At 42.9% G+C, this 16,034-nt stretch overlaps 1 protein-coding gene across 1 annotated transcript; it reads left to right on the plus strand.

The window, feature by feature from the left end:
- Positions 1-246: 246 nt before the first annotated feature.
- Positions 247-14,713, plus strand: rnd3a (Rho family GTPase 3a). The gene is made up of 5 exons (XM_049569959.1): positions 247-558; positions 871-958; positions 10,316-10,425; positions 11,663-11,797; positions 12,004-14,713. The coding sequence occupies exons 1-5, from the start codon at positions 409-411 to the stop codon at positions 12,250-12,252; spliced, it is 732 nt and encodes a 243-aa protein (XP_049425916.1). The 5' UTR covers positions 247-408; the 3' UTR covers positions 12,253-14,713.
- The last annotated feature ends 1,321 nt before the right edge of the window (positions 14,714-16,034 follow it).

A 16,034-nucleotide genomic window follows, 5' to 3' on the forward strand; every position in this document is an offset into this window, starting at 1 on the left:
TTCCACATCAACCTAAAAAGCTGAAGTAAGAATATACTCTTGTCTGCATATTATAATGTTAATTGTTTCTCACATATTTAATCTATAAATTGTGGTCGGAGTGTGGTCCATAGGGGGCGCCATGATGGAGCACAGGCCCAGCAGCAGGCTGCTGTGTGGAGGCTCGCGGGAGGGACGTGCCTCATCCCGACAGGAGGAGAGCTGCTGCCATTGGCTCCTGCCACGTTATAAATACAGGCAAATGGCATTTACCGGCTCAAAGCAGGCGGAGACACCGGAGGAGGCAGGCAAGCAAGCTGGGAGACGCTTCTGTCGCTTTTACATCTCGACGACTCACACACACATAGACACACACACACACACACGCACAGGACTGGACTTTTACATTTAATATTCCGGCTGAAATCAATGAAGGAGAGACGCTCGTGTCAGAAACTATCTCTGAAATCCGGCATGGATCCCAGTCAGAGTGTGAAGTGTAAGATAGTGGTGGTGGGAGACAGCCAGTGCGGGAAGACTGCCCTGCTTCACGTGTTCGCCAAGGACTGTTTCCCTGAGGTGAGACCCTGCAAACCCTGCAGACTGATGAGCATGATGCTAATTAACCTGGATTTATTAATACTCAGTGATATGATGGGCAAACACCTCGTGCATGTGTGGAGGTGGATGTGTCAGATGGGTTGATGCTCCAATAATAATGAAGGACATGTATGATGCATGTATGTCTTGTAGCTGAAATGTACTGCTGCAGTATTATAATACCAGTTGAATGGTGTTGTAATGGTAATAATGTAGTATTATTTATCTCATTTTGTCCATTTTAATCAAGGTTTAAGATACTAACTCTTATTTTATCCATGTGTCCTGCAGAGCTACGTCCCCACAGTGTTTGAAAACTACACAGCCAGTTTTGAAATCGACACACAGAGGATTGAGCTCAGCTTGTGGGACACCTCAGGTAATTATGCCCTCCATCATCTTATCTTGGCAGCCTCATGTTGGCTGTCTTTGTCAGTTGTGGTGAAATGTCCGGACATGTCCATGCATACAGGTCACACTCAAACCCTCTGTGACCCCTGTGGACATGCTCCCTCGCTGGTCAGGGGTGATGAAATTGAGCCATATCTATCGTTAATCAGTGCTGATGCTGAGGAAATTCCCTAAAAATGTCCAAATCACGTGATACAAAGAGGCCCAGGCTTGCATTTTTGAATAATGAAATTAATCTGTGACCCATTTTAATCAATAAAGCTGGGTTAATCCTTTCTCATAGTCTGGAGTTGCTGCTCCTACAAGCCAGACATGTTTCCCCTCAGATTAGGAAACGGCTCACCTTTTACCTACATAAAAATGTTAAGTGTAATAGTTCAGGGTGAACACAAAAATGCATCCAAGTGCTGGATTTGATTTATGAATCCTCCCCAGCGGAGGAAAGTAAAAGCAGAAACAGGAAAGGAAAGATAATGATAGGCTGAATAGAGCGTGTATTCATACATCTGGAGAACACACTTTGAAATTCTTCCCACTGTGGGTTTTTCGGGAAAGTTTTGTTGTGCAACACGTTTACTGGCTCCCCAGCTTTTATCGCTCTTTGGTTGGACTTGGTGTTCAGGGTCCAAGCCAGCTGCTGCGTCCCCTGAGTGTGTGCTTAAATGTGTGTGTGTGTGTGTAAACAAACCCACTTTCCCATCCATCAATGCCCAAGCAGTGAATAGCACAGCAGTCAGGCGTGAGTGAGGCGTATGTTGCGTGTGTGTGAGCATGTGGTGTGTGTGTGGGTGATGGGCGGGGACAAGCAGACAGCCAGCTGTTGCGGGTCTCTGGCCTGGAATTCCTGAGCGATGTTTAAGTAACTTTGTCAAACTTTAAATCAAAGATTGGCGTGAAATGAAGTAAAACTACAGAGTCAATTTACAGATTTGGATTTCACACAGTTTTGAGAACAACTGGACCTCCTTTGAGCAGCATGAAGTTAGTTTTTCGCTATGTTTTATACTTGAGAGTTAATAACCCTCATCTCCAGGCGCAGTAATGCTACAAGCAAGACAAGCAAGGAGGTCAAATTTCAAATTCTTTCACCCCCACAGTATGTGTGTACTGTGGAAGTGGAAAGGCGAAGAAATGAAAGTCGGCCAGAGTGAGAATTTTGTTTTATTGCGCTGTGTTGGCCGGCCGCCTGGAGCCATTTTTCTTCTTCTCTCTGCTTCATAAAACAGCAAGGGGGGGGACGCCGTTCCTATTAGATCAGTGGGTCTGAGATGGAGCCAGACCCCCACCCCCTTCAATCCTCACCCCCACCCAGCATGCACCAACACCCAGTGACTGATTGATACAGCCTTCGGCTTGGCTGGTCCCTTTGTAGAGACACCCATCGGCCATGGCCAATCCAATCGATCCCTTATCTCCTGAGGTGTGCTCGGGAGGGCTGTGTGTGTGTGTGTGTGTGTGTGTGTGTGTGTGTGTGTGTGTGTGTGTGTGTGTGTGTGTGACCCCAGCATGCACTAGGACAAAGACCAGGACGCAGAGACAAACACTTCAACCCCCCTCCCTCAGAACACCTACACACACACACACACTGTGGTGGTCTTTGTTCTGCAGTGATGAGTGGTCTAATGAGATGGTTGGTGTGTATGTGTGTTTAAAAGGGAGGGTGATAGGAGTAATCCAGGTCATTAAGGTAAATGCTTGCCAGTTGTATTGCCTCCCATTTGTCCGCCACCCTGCTTGTTGGTGCTAGCTTCGCTTCCCCGGCCTCAGGGTGGGGCCCGATGGGGCCTTTGATGCTTCGCACGTCTTTCAGCGGTAGAGGAAGCGGTTTATGCTGTCTGCCTGCATGTCTAAATGAGCTGCAAAAGGTGTTTGTGTGAGAGTCAAACAGGAGGATAGGAAGACAGGGAAGGTAAACAGAACAACCCCTGTGGCTCAGTGTGCCTCAGGCCTCTCCTCATTTTCCTCAGTTGACAAGAGCAAAAATCCATCTGAAAACCTATAAGCAGGTAATCTCAGGCAGGGCTGCGGCTAACGACTTCTGTCAGTATTAACATGTCAGGAAAAAAAGTTTATCGCATTTTCCCAGAGCCCAAGGTGATATCTTATAATTGCTTGCCTAACCCAAAAAATAGAGTTGGGGGATAAGGAGAAAATCAAACATCACAATATTTATGACCAAATAACCTCTATAAATTCTGCGACAATACTATAGGGCTGACTATTGGTGCTTCCACAAAATACTTACACAGTGAGATTTGTTATAATCATGAATAATGTGTATGTAATGACTAAAGGCAAGTAAAAGAAGAGCTAAAACAGTCTGATAAGTTCAGAAAATTACATCACTTTACTGTAATGCAGCCTTTAAAACCAAGGAAGGACAACACTTAATATGATATCTTTGATTTGCTTATCCAACCCAAAGATATTTAAATATCTTACATTGTAAAAAGTCAGGTTTCCTTGTCTTTTTTATTATAAAGAAGGTGCAAGTGCAATATGAGTAATGTGAAAGTATCATAACGCTAAATCAACAAAGAAATGCACAGCACAGTTAATATTCAGAAACAGTGCCTTTAAACAAGCCATCAGGACTTCTGTGAAGTTGTGATGTCACAACTATATCATATAGACTGGATGGGGCTTAAAGAGACAGGCGCTTTAATGGAGCGTTCCAGACAGACAGTGAAAACAGATATATTTGGGCAGACAGTATAGGAAAAACTACTGTTAAACATTAAAGAACAAAATAATGCCCCATTAGAAACCCAAAATATGAGCCTGAAAATGAGCATAATATGGGACCTTTTAATTTACAGTCAAATACGATTTTCCCATGTTTTGAGAAGCTGGAACCAACAAATGTTTGTTGTTTTTTTCACAAGTAGTGATTCTGAAACCTGCATAAATGTATGATTTAGCAACATGTGAACAGTACAGCAAGCTGTGAACACAACACTGACATAGTTGTGGCTAAAGTGTTAGCAACAGTTGCTTGTTTACACATCCAGCGGATATGGCGCTAGCATTAACGTAGGGTCATGTTTCTGGCCACATTGATAAATGAAAGTCCAGTAGATACTCTGGTTTGTTGTTCACTAACTCCTGAGAAATGTAGCTGGCTCTTAAGCTGTTCCGCTTTGTTCTCAAGCTAGTCTCTGGAAATGACACTTTGAGTGAGGTGACGGTGAATAAAAAACAGCAAACAGCGTTTTAATTTGAAACTAAAACTGCTGTTCTTAAATTTTCTGTCAATCAACTTATCGTTTCAGCGCTAATCCCAGGCTCATGGAAGATTGGTTCAATCAGATTTGTCACCTTTGCTCTGGTTAAATATTCATAATGTACTTACGTTGGAGTGGACTGCACGAAACAGCTTAGCACGAGGTGTTTGTTCCAACTTTTTTAGGCAATTTCACAAAGCTAGGACAAATAAAAGCTTCAATATAATCTTATCAGGAAAAACACAGGAAGTCTCAGGCATTTTTACATCAAGGACTCCCAGAGAAACCCATGTGTGAGACCCCATGGATCTCATTTGATAATATTTATCCCGCGGAACCTTCAGGGAAAGTTGTTTTTTGTTTAGTGCAGATTTGAACAGCTGCCGACTCGGCACATTAAAAGATGACCCACTTTGAAAACAGGAAGAAAGTCAGATAAAGTTCTTAAAGGAAGATGCATAATGATAGTGCATAGAGCCGCCCAGATTATCATTTCCTTCTGTGGCTTCTAGAGCATGCTGCATGTTCCCCTGTAATACTGGACAGCTGAACTATGGGACTTTTTCATGCACTCAGTAAGCTCCTCTGCCCCTCACACACACTGTGCCCCCTCCATTCTTGTGTCGGCAGCCATTGTTGCTTGGGATCACATTTCTAGGCTCAGCGAATTGGAGCCGCATGTCTGGCATTCCTCAGACTAAAGGTTTCTACTTCCTCCTCTACAAAGACCCCTATTGTACCAGCAGGCCCAGATCCTTAGCGGAGTGAAAGAGAAGTGGCGTGGCTCTCTAAAGCCCTACCTCGTTTCCAAGGGGAAATTGAATCACACTGGAATTTGCCGACTGGCGAGAGAGCCTCGGTGGTGATACAGTGCATGAACTGAAGGACAGTGGAATCCTGGGAGAGATTAATGGACTTCCTGTCTGCCAATGTCGGAAGGACCTGACACCTGACATTAAAATCTGTGTCCCGTCTTGACACTGAACACCTTGCACTCTTGGCTCACTGTACCCCGCCGTTCCTGTTTGAATGGAGTCGTACTTGAGTATCACCTTGTTGTGAATGTGGCCTCAAGTGTCACTAACAACACCTCCTTTACAGTGTTTAAGGTGCATTCACATCTGGATGTCAGGGCTTTTTCATTTAGTTGGATCACATGAGGTGAGATCTGAGAAATGAATGTTTGTCTCGAAGTTCCGGATCATAACTGAGGACAAAACAAATGTATACACTAGGCTGTGGTATTTCTTTTTATATATACTTTGACAAGATATGGAACATATGACAGCATTGTATTGTTTTTAAAACATTGCATCATGACACATATCAAAAAATATTGTGGTTAAACATCATACGACATTGTAATATATTGTATTGTAACATACCACATCACATCATTGTGTCATGTACTGTATTCAAGCCATAGTAGCACAATACCTTTTCAAACTTTACATTGCAGGATGGCAGTGTTTGCAGCAGCAGATACCTTGGTAACCACAGCAACTACAGCCGATACTGATTCAGGTTACTGCAGTTTAAATTGCTCTTTGCCTTCTTCACTGTTTGTGTTAAATGTGTCTGGCTGGTATTTAAGCTCTATGGAGTGGGATGGCTGGACGTGCCCGTCGTTGTTTGTTGTTTCCACAGGTGTCCCTGAAGGCTCAACGCCTCTCCACACACACACACACACACACACACACACACACACACACATGCTCTCACCGCCCCTCAGCTCGGTTCTGCTCAGCTATGTTAGCTATGCAGTAAATCAGCAGGCCTGCAGACCTGTTGCCATACCTCCAGACTGTCAGCTGCAGCTGGCTTACCTCAGGACTCTCTGCGTTTGGTGTGCGATAAAATACATTACCATATCTGTAAGCCATTTGTGTGAAGGCCTTCTACAGTAAGTAGGATGTCTTGAACATTATGGCTATTTTAGAACTGTAGCCCAGACAGGCAACATCAGGAAATATCAGATTCTTTCTCCTTTTCGGTGGAAGTCAGAGAACATCTGGGAATTTGTATATTGAGTCACGTTACATGAATAGAGCAGAATGTATTTTCCAACTCTTTCATGTGTATTTACTGCATTAAGTGGTGCTTTTCATCCCAGCTGTTGTGGAAACCAGCCTGAAAAAGCACATTAACAAACCAGTGAAGAAGAATATTTTTACATTTGGGAAGAGTTTTCTGTGCAGTCATGGAAACTCATTTTGGTTTTTCATCAGAGCCACAGTGGGGGTTTGGTATTGTCTCGCAGTTTACTGTATCCTCATGTCTCCATGCATTTGTTTGCTGTGAGAAAGACGCAAGGGAGAATATATTGAAGAGAAGGCGAGGGGGCTGGAGAGTGTTTGTCAGTGTGTGTTTAAAGGACGGACAGGGGAGGACAGGGTGTGTGTCTTCCTTCCAGATTTAGAGATCCTGTGGGAGAACAATGACAGGAGCTAATTAGATGACAGTCACCAGGTCTTGTGTGTGTGTTTGTGTGTGTGCGTATATATGTATATGTGTGTGCTAGCTGTGGGATTTCCTCTTATCTTTCCGGTTAGCAGGAAGATGACCGCAGAGCAGAGTACAGTCGCACACGCAGGCCTAATGCAGTTACGGCTCTGCTATAAACAGCAGACAAGAAAGAAAACGTCTCCTATTAAAAGTCTCCTGAAAGCCATTAACAGGCCCACGCACACACATCAGCACACCAAATGCAAATTTTGATCCTCTGTAAAAGTTTCCTGTTGGTGTTGTGCAGCTTGAAATGCTTTGCAAAGATGCACTTGGAGGATTTGCAGCTATAAATACTTTAATCTCCAGGTAAATTCACAGGAATATGTGAAAACAAGACCACACACACTGCACCCAGCAACTCAGATATGTGTGTTTCTCCTCACTGGGTTGGTCAAAACAATCAATTCATTGTAAAATGTCAACCGACTCTACAGCTTACCCTTTCAGTCGCAGGGTCTTATTTTTCCAGTGATTGGTTCCAGGCAGCGAGGGCTGAAAAAAAGGAAAAAACCTTCCAACAATGCAATGCGGTCGTGATTGATTTTGAGACAGCCGTGAAAAATGGGGAATAAATTCTTGCGGGGGATCCCACATTCCTCCTTCGCCTTGTACTTCCTGTGCTGTGCCGACGACAGGAGCTGAGAGTCAGGCCTTTTTATTTAGGTGGTGTCACCTATCAGACGGCTTTCCAAAAGATCCTCAGGGAGCGAGTGGGAAAGCAGAGAGTCGTTGGGAAACAAAAAGCCTGTCCCCATATGAAACACATTATGTTCAGATTAAGACATCACAATAATTTATTCTGTGTACTTCCTGGCATCCATACCTCACTGACTTTCCGTTTTTTGAAACAGCAAAAGGCATAAAGACGCAGAAATGTGCTGCATCCTGGTTGGCCTGTGTGAATCAACATTCGGGAAAATGATACTGTGGAATTTAGGGGTGGAGCCAGAGCATGCTATTGCGACAATGACCCGTCACCACAATCTCCCTGCGCTCAAAACTCCCCTATAAAATTAAGGGTAGGATCAATGCTGCTAGTAGGCTTCTCCTAATTGCATTTTACAAGCTGTTAGTGAGTCGGCCAAACTACAAAATTAAACCATTGCCTGTTAGCTTGTAAACACACCTTGCAAATCAGTGTCTTAGCCAAATATGGTTTGTTAGAAAGGAACACTACCCTGTGCTGTTTTTGATGTTTGAATGTTTCGAAGGAGTGTATCTTTTTGCTGTCCAAAAGAGTGATTGGTCTGAACATCATTTTCCAGCTTCATGCCATGGATGTATAAAGAGACCTGGATACTGCTTTGAAGGCGAGACCTTGTTCATTCCTATGGGAGTTGCTCAGTGGTGCATTAAGCCAAAATGGTTGTATTACTATGTAAAAATTACTCCAGGGATTATTGGCACTACTGTCACACCCATAGGGCAAACACACGAGAGACTTTTGGTGGCAGAGCTCTACCAAGTAACTTCTAACTTCTGCTAACTTCCTGTTTAGCACTCTGCTAACTTGAATGGATAAAATTATTTAATATTATGGCTCTTCTAGACTTTGCAAATGTTATCGGACCGCATGAATCAAATCCTGATAGTGAAACAAGCCATTTTGTTTGGTCACTACAAAAATTGGCCTCAAAGCCTGGTGCACATCCTGGAGTCCTGGTTGTAAGTAGGTAGCAGCCAAGTAATGGCTGACAACTAATGCTAACAGATAGTAAATATTAGTTAGAGTACCTTGTATACTTTTAAGTGCATCACAACACTTTTTATTCACCTAAACTGAGAGCTGAGCAACAGCAAGTCCTGCCAGTCTATGAGTCTATGACATGTAACATTAGCTAGCATTAGCCAGTGTTAGCTAACTGAAGCTAACGTAGCTGCTTGCTCAGCAGCGAAAGGAGACAGGTAGCTGCTCGACAGGATCACTTATGCTGTGTTCACACTAAGGGTGACACAGCAACAAGTTACAGTTCATTTTCAATGGAAGCTGGTGACGTGAAGCTACAAACTGACGCCTGACACTGTGGTACTGTTAATTAGCTTAGCTAGCTGACAGTATGCTAGCATTCTGTGCATTGTGGTGCACATGGAAATGCAATAGGGTGGTGAAATGTGATGTTAAAGTGGGGCTCATTTATTTGTTGACCAAATACAAACTTAAGATGACGTTCAGTTGAGGTGCCTTGTGGCAAGCAGTTGACACACAAGCCCATCACGAAGCAACCAGGTTAATACGTGAGCAACACTTCAACAGTATGACTTACCAGCAGTCATCACTAAATATAATCCCACTTTTAATGTAATAATTGGAGTAATGAAAGTATAATTTTAGCACAGTTATTTAGCTGTTATGACTAGAGATGAGCTCAGTTAAGTGGTTTGGTTTCTACCTCCAGATGAATTGCTGACCTTAGGCACAATATTGATTAAAATATTTGCCAGAGGCACAGCTCTGGTTTAGCAAAGAGGTTATGTCTAATATCAATTCTTATGTTATGAATATTACTGTGTTGCACTCAGAGGATGTACAGTTTTTACAGTACTGTTTATTTTCCCCATTGGATGGAGCAGTGATCTCATCGGCCCATTCGACCTCCTCCCAGACGACCCTGGCTCAAACACTGGGAATGTATGATTGTGGACATAGATATGGTTCAGATTTCTGTATGCAGCGGCGGTACATTTATTGTGCACACATCAGCTAGTGTCATGCTTTGTTGTGTGAGGCCCAGGCCTGGAAGGAAGGACGGATTGTATAAACGGTGTCGTCTCCCATCCAGACTGTTTAGATTAGGAACACTAGATCCCCGACTTTGTGTTTGGTGTGTGTGTGTGTGCATTCCTGGCTTTGCTCCATAGCAGTGTTTAGAAAGGACCTCCCAAGGGAACCTTCAGTTACCAAAAACAAAATTCTCCACATTCTTGGCAGCCTGTTGTGTGTGGTCAGCGCTCTCTCGTCATGTGATCTTGACTCACCTTGACATGACGCCACCCTCCCCTCCCCTCCCTTCCTCTCCGGAGATGTTTCAGTCTGCCGGAGAGATGGGCGTCGCCCTCACACATGGTTTTAATTTGGAGTATTCCTCGCTCTGAAGTTCTCCGTTTCTCCGGGGGAGAATTTCTTCAACAAGTGATCTTGTCGTAGTCAGCACATTTTTTTTACTGATTCTGCATTATTTGTTTTTCTCGCTTGGTTGCTATGGATTATGGCAGTGCTGCAATCATGTCATATGAGAATAACTGTCAGAAATGCTTTAGAGTTAAAGCAATGATTTGGCCGTGTTCATGCATAGTAGAGAATGTGTTTGTGGTTTTCTGTAGATTTTAGTAGCTGCCCCTCACTTCACTGCAGGTATTTCCTTCAGTAAAAAGCTGAAGGCCTCCCAGGAAAAATGTTCTTTCTACCAACAGAGATTTGAAGTCTTATTCAGCATTGTGAGTTGTCCAGTTTTCTGGTGTAGGACTATGTACCAGGGTAAAGCTTAGTGTATGTACATTTATGTGTCCATGTCCTTGCCCAACAGCTTCAAAGACAAATTTGATCTGATATATGTGTGAACACTGTTACAGTCTCTTGCTTTCCTCTGTTTCAGGATCTCCATACTACGACAACGTGCGGCCTCTCTCCTACCCAGACTCTGACGCTGTCCTCATCTGTTTCGACATCAGCCGCCCTGAAACACTCGACAGCGTGCTTAAAAAGGTTTGTTGCTCTTTACTCCAGCGTTCATTCAGGAAGCGATCATCAAGCCTTTGATAAGCTTAGCGGAAGTCTTTCAGCCTCTTAACTCTAAAACATTCCTCCACTGTAAAGTCTTTGATTTCGTTTGATCCGCTGACAAAAGCCGTGTCTGCAGTCAAGAGACTCTTCTGTAGATTCAGTCACGTCAGATCTTGTGATGTGAGGATGTAAAGTTGTACTGTGACTGGAGGGTCGCTGGGTTAAATCCCCGGAGCAGCTGGAAGAAGGAAGTAAAGCTCTCCTCTGACTGAATTTTCAACTGAGATGTAGCCACCGGTTACTCACATGGAGCTGCTGCTGGTTAACGTATGACTGTGGTCGCACTGGCTGACTCCCACATGTGTGTACTCAACATAAAGGGTCATCTGACTGGTGGAAGGCTTTGATGTTACTCAGAAAAAGGTTGCAAAAATGTATTGTTTGTTGACAGTAAAATGAACCTGTCATGTGCTCTTCTTGTGTAAGGAACTTCCTGTTTCCATGGTGTTTTTTAGCTGTCCATAAAATTTACTACATGAACTAGTTTTCTGTGTGTCCTTACTGTTACGTCAGTCATGTTGTTTCACACAGTGAGCGTCTCGATTAAGATTAGCATTGGTCTCATTGGCTCTTAGTCCAGTGCTGTTTGTGCAGACAGAAAGTGACAGACACATTGTACAAAACAACTTCCTCTTTGGATGTCGATGAACTTGATCCCCTGGCCAGCCAGCCAGCCAGCCAGCCAGCCCTGAGGCACATGAGCCCCAGATTAAAGTCCCTGGAGAAATACCATCGATCACAGAGCATTTATTGTTGTCAGGGAGGAAACATGGGGATTATTTGTAGTTCCTTTCCAGGGTTGAAAGCATGAGGGGCTGCAGGAAGTGGCAGCTTTAACCTTTGGACTTAAAAGGATGGGTGACGGGGGGGTGGAACTCTTGGGATGTTGTGTCAGGTTATTCTCCCCAGCATGCATATTTTAACACGTATTTGAACACTTTCCTTGCAGTTAAATACTCATTTTAAACATTAGGCTTTGCTTGGTTTATATTCATATGTGGTCTGTTGGGAAAATGGAGCTAAATATTGATCTTCTGCTCGAGCAGCGGTGGTAGATAATTTCCAATTTTTTTCCACTGCTGTTGAATGAATTAAGAGGAAAACACTGTTTTCTCTCTGAATATTTCACGATGCAAGCTTTTGCCTTCTTTTTTCACAGTGGAAAGGAGAGATCCAGGAGTTTTGTCCCAATACTAAGATGCTGCTGGTTGGATGTAAGTCAGACCTCCGCACCGACCTGAGCACGTTGGTGGAGCTTTCCAACCACCGACAGACACCAGTCTCTTATGACCAGGTATGCACTGTCAACTTTAAACAGCACATATTTAAAAGAAACTTCATTCATGAATAATTGCTCACTGTACTCTACTTAAAGCCTCAGCTGATCCCTAAGAGAGAAAATCCTGTCGTCGTTGTTGACGCGAGTACTTAAAAATATGTTAACCTGACCTGCAAGCTTTAACTTCCGGTGGTAACCATATTTGACCTCTTCCTCCTCAGGGTTCCAGCATGGCCAAGCAGATCTCGGCGCCCTACATCGAGTGCTCGGCTCAGCAGTCGGAGAACAGCGTCAGAGACATTTTCCACGTGGCTACGCTGGCTTGCATCAACAAGAACAACAAAAACGTTAAGCGCAGTAAGGCCACTCGCGGGAACAAGAGGATTTCACACATGCCTGGTAGGCCTGACCTGGCGGCCGTAGCCTCGGACCTCCGGAAGGACAAAGCCAAAAGTTGCTCGGTCATGTGACTGATCAAACTGAGGGGGATTAGGCTGAGACTGAGGACAGAGCGCAGTGCAAGCAGGAAGCTATGGGGCAATGCTCTTTCCTGCATGCTAAAGACCCCTTATGTGTCTGGAAAGGGGTTTTATAAGCTTCAATTCATGTACATGTTACTGGAATACTCTGCACCAGTGAAAACTCAATGCGTAGTAGCGTCCCAATCCATGTGGCCCCCCGCCCCACCAGACGAGGAAGCTATCTGTCAGTGAGCTACCTGCTCGGGGAAGTGACCTGCTTCCTTTGGGAGGATGGAGCGGATGTGGTCGAGGCTTTCCACACCAACAGGAAATAAGCAGGAGGAGTGATGTCATTAGGAGATGCTCATTTGTAACGGAAATGTTTAAAAACATGTGATCTTTTGAATGAGAGCCAAAGCCGGCAAATGGAGTCTTGCTGCCTGGGAAAAAAAAGAGGAGCTGCTGTTGTTTGTGCTGGATCAAAGACTTGTTGCTCGGAGGGCTTATACAACTCGTCACTGTAGTTTGGAACTGATTCACTCTCACTCCTGCTCGTGTAACTGTTAGTCTGTGTGCAGAGGACATTAGAAGAGGAATTTCTCAGTCCTGCACAAAAAAAACCTGACGCTGTTTGTCCCCTGTCTCTGATATGTTGTCAGTATAATGTGAAGTCATTGGTGTGCAACTGCATCATTGTTTTATTTTAGCTTCATCTTGATCAGTCTCAACCACAAACAGCTTGAAGCAGTCAGCCAGTCTGTGCCCGTTTATTTCATGTCAACAGCTGTAGGTACATAAAGTCTCTCAAAAGACAGATTATCCAAACTGTTCTCCACACTGACATGTTTATGGACCCCTCTGTATTATACTGGGGAGCCATAAGCGAAATAGCTCAAAGATGTACCCGTCACAATTTGACAAACAATTCCTCAAGTCCATGTGATAAACAAATGCAAGTCGGCCCTTCAATTAGTGACACTTTTAAAACGAGAAAACACAAATAACTTGCATAACACATTTTAAAACACATAATGGACCCTTAATGGACTGAGGAGCTTAAGTTGACCAACACATATAAAGTGAAAATATGACTAATTATGTAAAATGAGAAGGTCTTAGCAGGCAGACAGCCAGTTAGAGCTATGAGTCATTTTCCCACTGCACTTTAGGGAGGGAGTGGAAATGTAAGCAACAATTAAAGCTTGTTTATTAGGCTCTGAAAAACATCGGCACTCTGCTTTGCATTTCCCTGAAGTGTTCAGACTCTGCTGTTGGGTAAAACTCTGATAAAGGCCCGGTCACGACAACAACTATTTGGATAATGAATTCATTGTTTCAGCCATTTCTCAATGCGTTTTAACATTTTACAGACTATGTGACCAACTGAGAAAACAATCAGCAGATTAATTGCTAATGAAAGTAATTATCAGCACTACTTGGCAGGGAGGGGAGTAAACAGAATGTCCTACTAGCATTAGCTGATGGGCGTACTCATGCACTGTTTGTATGTATACCTATGAAAAGTAATGCACCGAATTTTGTATAAAACCATGAACCAGTAACTCATATATAACCCAAATAATCAGAAAGGCTGCGATCATGTGACCAATGAACTGATGAGAGTGAAGAAGGAAGTAGTATAAAGAGACAAGGTACGTGTAGATGGAAGGTCGGGGTGATGAACTGGTCAAACAACACAGGGCTTTACCCCAGGAGACTGGTATTTGTGTCCCGTGTGAGACCAACTGAACTTTGAATTATTTGAAGGTGTATCGTCAACCATGTTTCTTTTCCGAAACCCGAGTTACGTGACTTAACTTTCCTAAACCTAAACTGCACAACTTTAAGTTAAGTACATATATTTACATTAAATACGTAATGTGACGATGACTACACCATTCCAGGGGTGATAATTTGTTGAATATTGAATGAATCATGAACAGTTGCATGAGGATACGTTAACCTAGCAGAAGTAACTTTCACTTTCTGGTGTGACCGGGCCTTTACTTAAACTGTATGATTTTATTTTTCCCACATGGTTTGACATGTTATTCAGTGTTTGGGTTTCACAGCCCTTCATTTGAGATATGTCATAATGTAAACAACAAATGGGCGTTAATTTGAAAATTAGACTTTTCTGAAGTCTTGAGAAACAGTGTTGTTTACAGTGTAAAATTGTGTTTTCCCTCTGACAGTGCAATTAAGGAGCTGTTTAAATATCAAAGGTATTGATGCACTTTTAAACTAACTTCCCAATTAGTTTGTTCAAATGCCAGTGCTGTCACATTTGGCAGCTCAGTGGCCCAACTCATTTCTTGATTTTCTAATCTGTTGTCTCTTCCCCGTGTACATTTATCATGTTTTCTTGAATGTTGATGTCACCTTCAAATGTCTTTGCCAATGTTGTTGCCGCAATATTTATTGAATTATATATTTTCCCTTTAGAATAAATGCAAATGGAATTGAAGAAGTGCGTTTTCTGTTCATTGAGAGGAAACATGATGTGAAACTGTAAACCATAGTGCTGCCATCGCTTTACGAGAGCTCCCACTCATTGGAAACAAGCCTGTCTTCCATTTGAAGCAAATCGATTGTGTTGATGTTGGCAACAATTGTATTTTCCGTCTATTGCGTCATCGGGTTTTCACCAGATTTCACACTTTCCCCTGAGCTGAGGTAACGGCAGTAATTTCTGCTCAAGGTCAGGCTGCTTTCAAGGATGTTCTCTTTCTTTTACATCTATAAGTTGAATTCATATGGAAAGCAACAGCTTGAATTGATATTTCTTCCACACACTCTTTACATCAACTGGTGTGTGCATACAGATTGTATTAAATGTAAACCAAAGAGATCTTGTGTAAACACAGGCAGGTAAAAAACAGCTCAAGGATAATCAAAAACCAAAACCAAAGATGTGTACTTGAGCACCTGTGGTGCAAACAACTTAATTCCAGCCACATCTGTGTGTTAATACAAAGAGCTTTTCAATCATAGCAATATTACACAGGTGTCTGCTTTCTGAGACCAGGGCTGTGTTCACAATTGCATACTAATGAACTTCCTACTACGTCTTTCTGTACTGCATACTGCATACTAAATGAACAATTAAGTTTGCCATTGCCAACAGACTGTTCACTGAAGTATACTCAAAATCTCAAAGGCCGTGCACTCTAAAGGGAGGCACAGCATTGTGGGGCAGGTTGGTATGTCCAGTAAGCTTATGTCTCAGATGCAGAAGTCTATATTCGGACATTCCTCATGTACGCAAAGTCCACATACTATGCAGTGGGGTTGCACTATAACTCAATTTTGTGTCATACCTAGCATGAATAGTATGTTAGTATGTGATCTTGAGCACTGCCTAAAATTGGGCATAAAATGTACTATGAAGCCCGTGGACTGTTTCAGGGTATATTTTTTCGATTCAGCCGTTGAAAAGACAAAAAAGTAAAAGTTAAAAGAAGTTTCTCATTTAAAAATACTGAAACAAAAATAGTCTGAATATAATACATAGATATTTTATCATCAGTTGACAACTTCACATTAAATGCACAAAAGGGTATTAAATCTATATTCACTCTGAATTAAGTTGGTAAAGGTGATATGTGCTGAAGGCTGAGTAATATTTTTTTTTCCTTCATCCTTCAATGTGACTCATTAGGACAAAGGACACACCTGTGATGTGTTGGCATTACTGCACAGGTGCAGTCTATTTCAAGGCCTGATGGCTTCCTGATCTGTAACACTCCGACAAAGACATGCAGCTGAAATATGATGGTGGCTTTAGCCTT

This window comes from Epinephelus fuscoguttatus, linkage group LG24, assembly GCF_011397635.1.
Source record: "Epinephelus fuscoguttatus linkage group LG24, E.fuscoguttatus.final_Chr_v1".
Lineage (NCBI taxonomy): Eukaryota > Metazoa > Chordata > Actinopteri > Perciformes > Serranidae > Epinephelus > Epinephelus fuscoguttatus.